The sequence below is a fragment of the Pomacea canaliculata genome, linkage group LG4, assembly GCF_003073045.1.
Source record: "Pomacea canaliculata isolate SZHN2017 linkage group LG4, ASM307304v1, whole genome shotgun sequence".
Lineage (NCBI taxonomy): Eukaryota > Metazoa > Mollusca > Gastropoda > Architaenioglossa > Ampullariidae > Pomacea > Pomacea canaliculata.
Genome location: NC_037593.1, coordinates 17,845,187 through 17,854,684, shown reverse-complemented (window position 1 = coordinate 17,854,684; position 9,498 = coordinate 17,845,187). Strand labels below are relative to the sequence as shown.

The 9,498-nt window shown below is 37.6% G+C and overlaps 2 protein-coding genes across 3 annotated transcripts; both read left to right on the top strand.

The window, feature by feature from the left end:
• The first annotated feature begins 460 nt into the window (after positions 1–460).
• LOC112561766 (NAD(P)H-dependent FMN reductase C4B3.06c-like) lies at positions 461–4,461 on the top strand. Its single transcript, XM_025234456.1, has 3 exons — positions 461–825; positions 2,401–2,637; positions 2,771–4,461. Exons 1-3 carry the CDS (start codon positions 678–680, stop codon positions 3,001–3,003), a joined length of 618 nt encoding a protein of 205 aa, XP_025090241.1. The 5' UTR covers positions 461–677; the 3' UTR covers positions 3,004–4,461.
• Positions 4,462–5,742: 1,281 nt separating this feature from the next.
• On the top strand, positions 5,743–9,317 carry LOC112561765 (FMN-dependent NADPH-azoreductase-like). Of its 2 annotated transcripts, none has more exons than XM_025234454.1 (3): positions 5,743–6,242; positions 7,822–8,058; positions 8,154–9,317. In XM_025234454.1, exons 1-3 carry the CDS (start codon positions 6,122–6,124, stop codon positions 8,414–8,416), a joined length of 621 nt encoding a protein of 206 aa, XP_025090239.1. In that variant the 5' UTR covers positions 5,743–6,121; the 3' UTR covers positions 8,417–9,317. The 2 variants fall into 2 exon arrangements, with proteins under 2 accessions (XP_025090239.1, XP_025090240.1); XM_025234455.1 differs by lacking the exon at positions 5,743–6,242 and adding an exon at positions 6,261–6,733.
• The last annotated feature ends 181 nt before the right edge of the window (positions 9,318–9,498 follow it).

Below are 9,498 nucleotides of genomic sequence, written 5' to 3'. Positions count from 1 at the left end.
ACTGGGCCATAACCTACCGACCTTTTGATCGATTTTCATGCGAAGAAACGGTTAACCAATGATCGTCAGATGTATATATATTCAGTATATATGTAAACAGATGAGAACATATATTATACGTACATGTATATATGCGTATAGTCATCAAGATATAGAGAACTCGCATGCCGTTATATATATAACCTCAACAGTTGTCCCTTTGCATACGACACTATAGTAAGTATAGTATATCGTGTGCTAGAAAGAAAAACACCCGAACTACATAGATTATATTAATTTTGCATGCTTGTAGAACATACTGCATTCACAAAACTAAATGCGGCTATATATTAGTGCTAAATACTTTTCATCCCGTGTGCTCACTTTGACTTCGTCCTGTACAAAGAACCATGATCGAGCCTACAAAGCTTTGAGGTCTGCAAAGCGCCGGTTCACTCGCACCACGAACTAATAACCCACTGAGCGAATTGCTTGGCTATAGCCGAGACAGCTGTTACTCAGCAAAATTTCTGCTCTAAATGCGCTGAGTCATGTTAGCCTGGACTTGCCAATGAAATGTTGGCGGGTCGTAATGTGTACCATTGCCATGAGTGACGAGGCTCTTCCTGGGTTTATATAGACGCGCCTGGTAGCTTCAACGCGCGATCAGCGAATATTACTGCCGGGTGCATATTTTCATGTACAGAAGCTACAAAGAGTCCACAATGGCATCGAAACTGAAGGTCGTTATTTTCCTAGGAACCACTCGCGAAGGAAGACTCGGTCCTAGAGTTGCAAAATTCGTGCAGGATCATCTCAAGTCCAAGTACGATGTGACACTGTTTGGTGAGCGCTTTTACCATGGCTACTGTGTTTGTCTTGTCAATCACTGTTAACGACCTTTCTATTTATTTTTTTTTTCTCAATTTTACTTTGAATTAATTTCTTATTAATGACAAATATTTTCGTTTCGATGTAGATCGCGTAGGCTGTGCTACTATATGCATATGAAAAGTCACCGCGGTCTTTTCGCCCCAAGGTGATATCGTCCCTAAGCGGGAATCAAAAGTTGTCTCAGCTATACATGTATATGTTCATATCGTCCCAACACCGAAAACCGAATCGCCCAGGCCCCAAAAAAGAATCGATCACCGATGACTAGTGTCTGTTAATGTCAAATATTATCAAAAGAGCCGTACTTCCAACACGGTCACCTATTTCAAACAGAACTATGGGAATTTTTTTTTAACCTTTAACCCTATAACCCTCGATCTGCATATAATATAATAGTGTGGATTTATATAGCACATTTCTCAACTGCAGACTAGATGCAGCACACAAAAAGTCAAAATGCGAATTCAAAGCAAAAGGATGACAAAATCTTTAATGTAAAAAAAAAATGTTTAAATCTTAATATGGTTCATTTTCATATTGCTATGCAGCCATTTGCGTTTTATAAAATGGTGATTGAACTTATTCGAATATGGCACTGTTCAAATTAGGCAGCTGAGCTTGCATCTTATAGTGTTCAAACAAAGCATGACCTTTTTGGTCGTATTTAGTCAATGACTTGTGTCATTGGTGATTGAATTTTTTTGGGTCTGGGGCAATGTGGCTTTTGGTTTTGGGACGATATATGGACATAGAGGGGACGATTTGACTCGGGGCGAAATGACCAGCCCGCATATAAGGAGTATGTGTTCAATCAAAATATAACATTTCGTTCAGAGACTTAATTTGTTCTTGTGAACAACTTTAACCTAGGGAAAGGTCGATAACAAGGGGAAAAAACAAAGAGTATGGGAGAAAACACCAGTGAGGTGTTGTTGAACAAATAATATATTGGACATGAAATTAAAAAAGAAAGAAATATTTGCTCCCACAGACCATTTTATTTATACTTGTGATTTATTTGGTTATTCGTGTGCCTTGACCATGAAAGGTTTTTGAATTGTTTTCACTTTTTTAGCTATTTTTAAGCACAGATGAAATGAATCTATTGAATTGAAAGTAATTATAGAAACTGATTTACAAACAAACAAAAAATCTAACAGTTGTAGTGTTATACTGCAATAAAACTTTATGATAATTAGTAGTTTTAATGACTAGGTTCCATGGTAAGACTGGTTGTAAGTGGTCCAAAACTTAATTGCTGTTTCAAAGACTAGGAGAGCGGCTTTACAAACTATATATTTCCTTCAGATATGGGTAGGAAATTAGGAAAGATAAAGGGCACAAAGAGAAGGGTTAGAATCCTCAAGCCTTTCCCTAAGTATTGTGAACTTGTGCCACTATAGTCACTTGGCTATGGGACTTAAAGAAGCTGAAAAGTTCAGTGGGGTCAAGTGTGGTACACATAGCATGACATTTGTAATCTGCCCCTGTGAAACTGACTGGACATGAATTGTTGTTCCCTTTTAGATGCGGAAGAGATGAACCTACCCATGCTGAAGAAGGCCCTGCACTTTTATAGAGACCAGTCACAAGCCCCGAAAGTTCTTCTTGACTGTGACGCAAAAATTCAAGCTGCAGATGCTTTCATTGTTCTAACAGCAGAATACAACCACAGCATACCCCCAGCTCTTAGCAACTTGCTGGACCACTTTGGGCCCCAGGGATTCTCATACAAGCCTTCTGGCATCATCAGCTATTCACCAGGTGAGACCTTTTGGTATTTCGATTTGTCACTAATCCATGGAAAGCATGCATAAATCAATCTGTCATGTGGATTTTTTAAAAACAAAAAATATAGCTATATGTACTTAATGAATCTGTGTGGGTTTTGTTTTAGGAATCTATGGTGGTATGCGAGCTGCCATGCAGTTGCGCTGTTTCCTGAGTGAACTGGGAACTCTCAGCGTCTCCAACATTTTTGGCATCCCAGAAGTGCACAAAGCCCTGGATGAGAATGGAAAGCCATTGAATGAGCACATGGTAACAGGGCTTGATCGCTTGATGTCTCAGCTGGATTGGCATGCCCATGCCATGAAAAACCACCGCAGCAAATTCGGAGTACCAAAATAACCTTCATAAAATGAAATATATTGTGAAGTAGTATGGTTCGTAGTAATTGTGTGGTAGTGTACAATAACATTATTTCAAGATCCCATGATCATAACCTACAAAAGTGTAAATCTCTGAAGACCATAAATTGTGAAAAACTCTAAATTTGTTATTTAGAAACACCAACTTCTTTTGTCTTGAGATCTCACCTTCTAGCATAGATATTTGCAGGTGCAATACAACATGAAAAGGCGGCTATGGTGAAGACACTGTTAAACAGAACATTGGGGCCAGCATTTCTATATCATCTATGTGTATTTTTATCACTCAGGTTTGTTAACCTTAAGAAACAATTTTTTTTTTTGTACTTGAAAAATGACAAAAATGTTAGTGTTTAATCAAAGATCTGTTAGCTGCCAGTTGATCAATGGGCTGCTTTAAAATATGTTTAAAAAAGTCTGTAATTTCATGAGAGATTACCTGCAACTTAAAGCTTGCAGTTCATGACCTGTGATTTGAATAAATGTAGTAATTAACATCACATAACTGCAGAAGAAAATGGAAAGGTAAACTAAGTGGAGTTGAACAAATTGTAATTGCTCACCATGACATATACAGTATGGCAGTATGCAGAATTTGGTGGTGTTCATATTTGTGTCAGTGTTTTATGTGCGTGTGTGGTTTACACTACAGCTGCTGTTACCTTTTTTCATGCTTGTCAAGTAAACTTCATTTAACTTGTGCATGAACCACACCACATTTCTACCCATGATGATTGAAATTTTATGAACTTGTGAAATTATGGACTACTTTAAGCATTTTGTCCTAGGAAACAATTCATTCTGTTTGTAAGTTTGTTTTAGTATACATACATCAATCAGTAAAGATTTGATTATAATCCAAGAATAACTGGTGTAAAATCATGTGGTTTACAATTCATTTGTCAGATCTACATTTCCCTTTTTTCAGTCTTCATACACTATACTTTTATGCCTGTTAAAACCTAAAGGAAGTGGCTAAAGGAACTAATCAGCTATTGGTAGCAGTGTTTTTACTGTCTTTCGCACTCAGGAAATATGTAAATGTAATAACTTTTTTAAAAACCTCTTGGTTTTTTTTTTTTACCCCAAGCGTATATAAACTTAAATTTCTTCCTGTTTGCACAAACTTTTAAAAGTGCCATTTTCACTAGTTATGTGCATTGTTAAAGTAGATCTTCAGTGCATATTTTTCAATTTATATTTTTTTGTTGGCATGTCACAAAAAATTATGTTTAAAGTAAAGTTTACCATTATACCAATAGGTCATGTCTGAGTGTTTTGAAGAACCTTGTTAGATGCTGCATTCGTAACATTTCTTCCCCTTTCCCATCTTCAGTAGGAGTCCTGACCCGTTATCTCGCCACCATTTGGCCACAGATGAGGGCTGCGTCATAATGAGGGTAGATGATTCATAACGTAGTAATAATAATGAACATTTTATAACGTTGTTTTTTCAAATGAGTTGCTCAGAGCGCTTTACAGAAATTATATACAGACCTATCCACATAAACAGAATCACTAACACCATGCACCCATATTCACATGGAACAGACACGCTCACGTCTACAGCAAGCACACCAACTCATACACAAGATAAATACAGACACAGTATGCACGCTTATACTCAGGCCATAGTCGCAGTCTCTGTCCTGAAAAAAAATGCATCTTAAGTTTGGACTTAATGGTGGTAAGACAGTGGTGTATGAACCAAGGAGTGCAGCCGCCCTGTCAAAAAAAGAAACGGAGGGGACAAGAATGTAAACGTCGTTCACTGTCAGCACAGTCGTGTAATACAAGTTCGTGCTGTCAGTATAGAGTTTGATAAAAACAGCCGAGCATCTTCCTACACCGCTGTAAGAGAACCAGAGTAACGATCTAAGGTTGACAGGTAATCTGCTCCAGGCTGATGAGGCTTGGTAGGAGAAAGATCTCTGGCCACACGTCTTTGTCTTAGTGGACTCGAAGAAGCTTAATTAGCGATGAGCACATAGGTAACGTTTGGGTAAATTGTTCTGCCACAAAATGTGGCGAGAGTAGGGGTTGGTGTCTTGGTGACATAACGGATGGTGAGATAACGATTGAGTTGAAGCTATTTAACCTTTGGGCACGATAGTGCCGGGGAAGGCGAGTTTCTTTACTTTTATTGCAAAGTTCAAATTTTCTCCTTTCCTTTCTCCGTTTAGCTATAGGTTTCTTGGTCTAATGTTTACCTGAGAGCAGCAATAATAAGCAAACTTCACCCACTGTCGTCTTCACAGTCTTCAGTTATTACCCGGTCTTTGTAATACCGTACGTACTTCTATGCAGTTCTCAGAGGGTCAGGCTTTGCTTTGCTCACGCTGATGCGCGCGGGAGGGGTGGGTGTCGGGGAAGAGGATCGAGGGTTTAACGACCTATATGCATATGAGTGTGGGTGTGTTGTACTATATTTGAACTGAACTAGATTAATATTATGAAAATTTTCCTTTGTTGAGGTTGACGGGATAGACATGTCCAAAGTAACTCACGAAATGTCTTAATGGCATAAAGAATCCTTACTGTTCCTATAATAGTTACAAAGAAGACTGTCGAACGAAAACTAATTGTATATTTTTTGTAAATAAAAAAAAAAACCGAAATGATCAAAGGATTATGTGAACGATGGACCTGCTCATGATGATGAAGTAAGTATAGTGAAATCCTGGAGGATTCTCGGCTGTGTGGCGTGAAACGTTCGACTGAGGTGCATAACCTAATTCCCAGAGGGTATAGGTATATTTATCTACACTCTCTGACCTTCTCACGCGGAATATCGTTGGATCCAACAGCTCCAAAAAAGAGAGAGAGAGAGCAGCGGCTGACTGCACTGGAAGTTGAGTTCGCTAAAGGTTCAGTCCGAATGCACTGGAGATGGTAAAAAAAAAGTTTGATATATTTGTACAGCGAAACTGCAAAGTACAGGGGAACTTGTCACTGGAATGCTGCTCTGGCAGGTCATATAATGTGGAACAATCCCATGAGTGATTCCGTGGACTATATAAAGCCTTTTTTCATGTCAGTACTTTACCAGTGAAAGCGCCGGATTCTAATTTTCACGTGAAGAAGCTTTTAAGTCGACCATGGCTTCTAAACTCAATGTCCTTATGTTTCTGGGAACCACTCGTGAAGGGAGACTTGGTCCTCGAGTGGCACAGTTCGTGCAACATCAGCTCAAGACGAAGTATGACTTGATGCTGTTAGGTAAGCACATTTTTCGGGGCTTTAAGATGAAATCAATCCTGGCTTCCAAACCCTTTTCAATGATGTTAAAAATGGCGGCGAGTAATGTTCGATAGTTTAGACTTCACGATGATTTGCACGTGAAAGAGCAGCACGCGCATTCTCAGAACCTGTTCAACACTTCAGTGTCAGACAACAATTCCAAGAGTCATTTCTGGGATACATAAATGCATTATTGTAAAGTGTAATTCCACTTAAAATGTGTACACGCCGTGCATTTAACAATACTTATCTGAAAAGAGCAAACGAAATCGATGATTGTAGTTATTGTTGAAAAATAAAAAAATAAATCAATCGAAAACATTCAAATATAAAAAAACAGTTGCTTAGGTGATATTGCATGGGAGAAGGGGAACTGTCTTCTGTAAACATTACTCCAAACACCCTTTCCCATAATGCAAAAGGGGTGTTCGGTGGCACAACGGTTTGCACCTGTCTCCAATGCAGTGAAGGTTGGTTGTACGGGGTTCAGCTCTTGCCTCAGGCACGCTTTTCTTTCTCTGCATGTGGCGTGTGTTTACAGGGCTGACTGCCTTGCCGTGATATACCTTTAGATGCTGGTTCGGCGCAAAACACCAATTTCTTCTTCTCAAAAACATTTTTTCATAGAAATATTAAAGTTCCTGTTCAATAGTGTTATAGAGGTGATTAACTGCTGTTTGTTTTGCTTTTCTATATCCAGTGTGTGCAAACAGTAAAAATTGCAAAAATAAAATAAAATGTTAGTATATTTTTATGTCATTCTTGGTTTTGATCCTTTTCATAATTTTGATTACAGGCAAGAAAATGTGAATATCTTTAATATGCTGTGTGGTTCATTATGGTAGCTGAAACCTATAATATACATCAGTATCAGCATTTCTGCTTCTGTTAAGATATATCTTCAAAAAAAAAAAAAACCCACAAAACTTTATTTAACATCTGTTGGCTTTTTAATTGTTTGTAATTAGAAAAAGATGACTAAAAAAAATTCAAAGTATTTTGAGTCAATAACTGAAACATGGGAATAAAAAAAAAAAAAAACCCAGTAAAAATAAAAATAAATACAGTATTATCAAGTTGAGCTTGTTAAGAAATGTGTAATGCATTTTAGCTGGATTTTAGTAGCACTAAGCGGCATCCACATTAACTGTATGAAAAGCAAATGTATAGTAAGCACTTGGTGGGAGTGACACATGCACGCAGTCACCAGGATAGCTGACAATGCACAAATTGTTGTGCCAAACATCCTATGTTGTAATAAAAATAACAAGTATAGAAGCAGATTTTAAAAAAAAAAGAAACACTTTTATTTGAAATGCACTAGAAAGGTTAAAAAATTTTCTTAGGTCTCAGGATTTTTTTAAAACATGTAACTAAAAATATAAAAATGTGAGGGACACTTGACTATAAGATTTTGAATAGCTTGAAAGCTGACCTTAGAGAATACACCCAGTGTACAAATGCAGAATACAGCAGATCCATTTCAATTTGGGTGATTTATGAAGGCATGGTATTTAACTTATCTGCTCCTATAAAATCAACTGAGCATGATTTGCAGATGCAGAAGACCTAAATCTACCCATGCTGAAGAAGGCCTTGCACTTTTATGAAGACCCATCACAAGCCCCAAAAGTTCTTCTTGACTGCAAAGCAAAAATTCAAGCCGCAGATGCTTTCATTGTTATAACAGCAGAATACAACACAGGCATGCCGCCAGCACTTAGCAACATGCTGAATCACTTCGGACCCAAATCATTCTCTTACAAGCCTTCTGGCATCATCAGTTATTCAGTGGGTAAGCATGATCGATATTTCATCATTTTTGATCTCTATACAACGCAAATAAATCTGGTCATGGGCTACTTGATGGGTCTGTTTGTGTGTTTTTAGGAATCTTTGGAGGGGTGCGAGCTGCCATGCAGTTACGATGTTTCCTAGGTGAAATAGGAACTCTCAGTGTCTCCAATGTTTTTGCCATCCCAGAAATACACAATGCCTTGGATGAGAATGGAAAGCCATTAAATGAGCACATGGTGACAGGGCTTGATCACATGATCTCTCAGCTGGATTGGTATGCTCATGCCATGAAAAACCATCGCAACATGACTGGAGTACCAAAATATATTCCAAAAAGTGACATAATTTATGAGTAAATATGATTACTAGTTACTGGATGGCAGAGTACACTGATACCATCCATGTCTTACACGTCAAGATCAGTAATGTTAGCTTACAAAAGTATAGGTCCCTATTGTTTACTTTTTGTAAAGCAGATAGCAGATGTTTCCTTTTTTGCATGCCTACTTATGCCCAAGGTCAAGCATAAAATTAAGTTGCTAGCAGATTATAAGAACATAGTGTAGTCATGGGTTTGTTGCAATGGATATCACTTTTTTTAATTTATATAAATTCTGGCCAGTGCCAATGTGAGAACCTGTGTTAATGAGATGTGACAGAGGAAATGTATTGGTTTTTTTCAAAAACCTATAAGGGAACAGCAGTGTTCAAAAGCTTGTATCTCACGGATATGGGTATACATGGTTTTTTGTTTTCTTGTTATGATCACAATTTTCTCAAAATAATATGCTGTTTTACCAACCAAAGTTGGTTTTGTTTTCCTCCAAAGCTAAGAAAAAAAAAGAAAGGCATCTAACTTTGATATTAAAACTGAATATTCAAGTCATGACTTTCATCGACTCTCCTTGCATTATGCATATTGCAAACATCCTTTATAAAACATTGCAAGTTGAATTGCCATTGAATTCTCAATCACTTCTTACATCACACTCAGCATTTAATTTAACTTACTTCACAATCAGCATTTAATTTAAAACATGACATGCATGTTTATTAATAAAAGGATGGATTCTCTAATGAGAACACGAAATTCCTTCAGAAGAGAACATTCAGGATTTCTTTGGTAACAAAGATTTTTAAAAAAACTGCCTTTTGCACAAATGGTGGGCTTTTGGGAAAGGTTGGGGGTCTGTGAGAAGTATAAGAGAGGAAGACATCTCCTGACTTGGACTCCCTAATAAATGGTTGAAATGTTAATCTCTGCTGTCTAAGTTATGCTGTTTCCAGAAATTTTTCAGCATCAAGAACTAATAAAAAGGTGAACATTCCCAATATTGATGATTTACAATATTCCTAGAGCCTTGCATCTTAGACATGTTTTGGCTTCTATTAGTCAGATGAACTGAAACAAGCACAAGTTTGCTATGGTTGCAACATG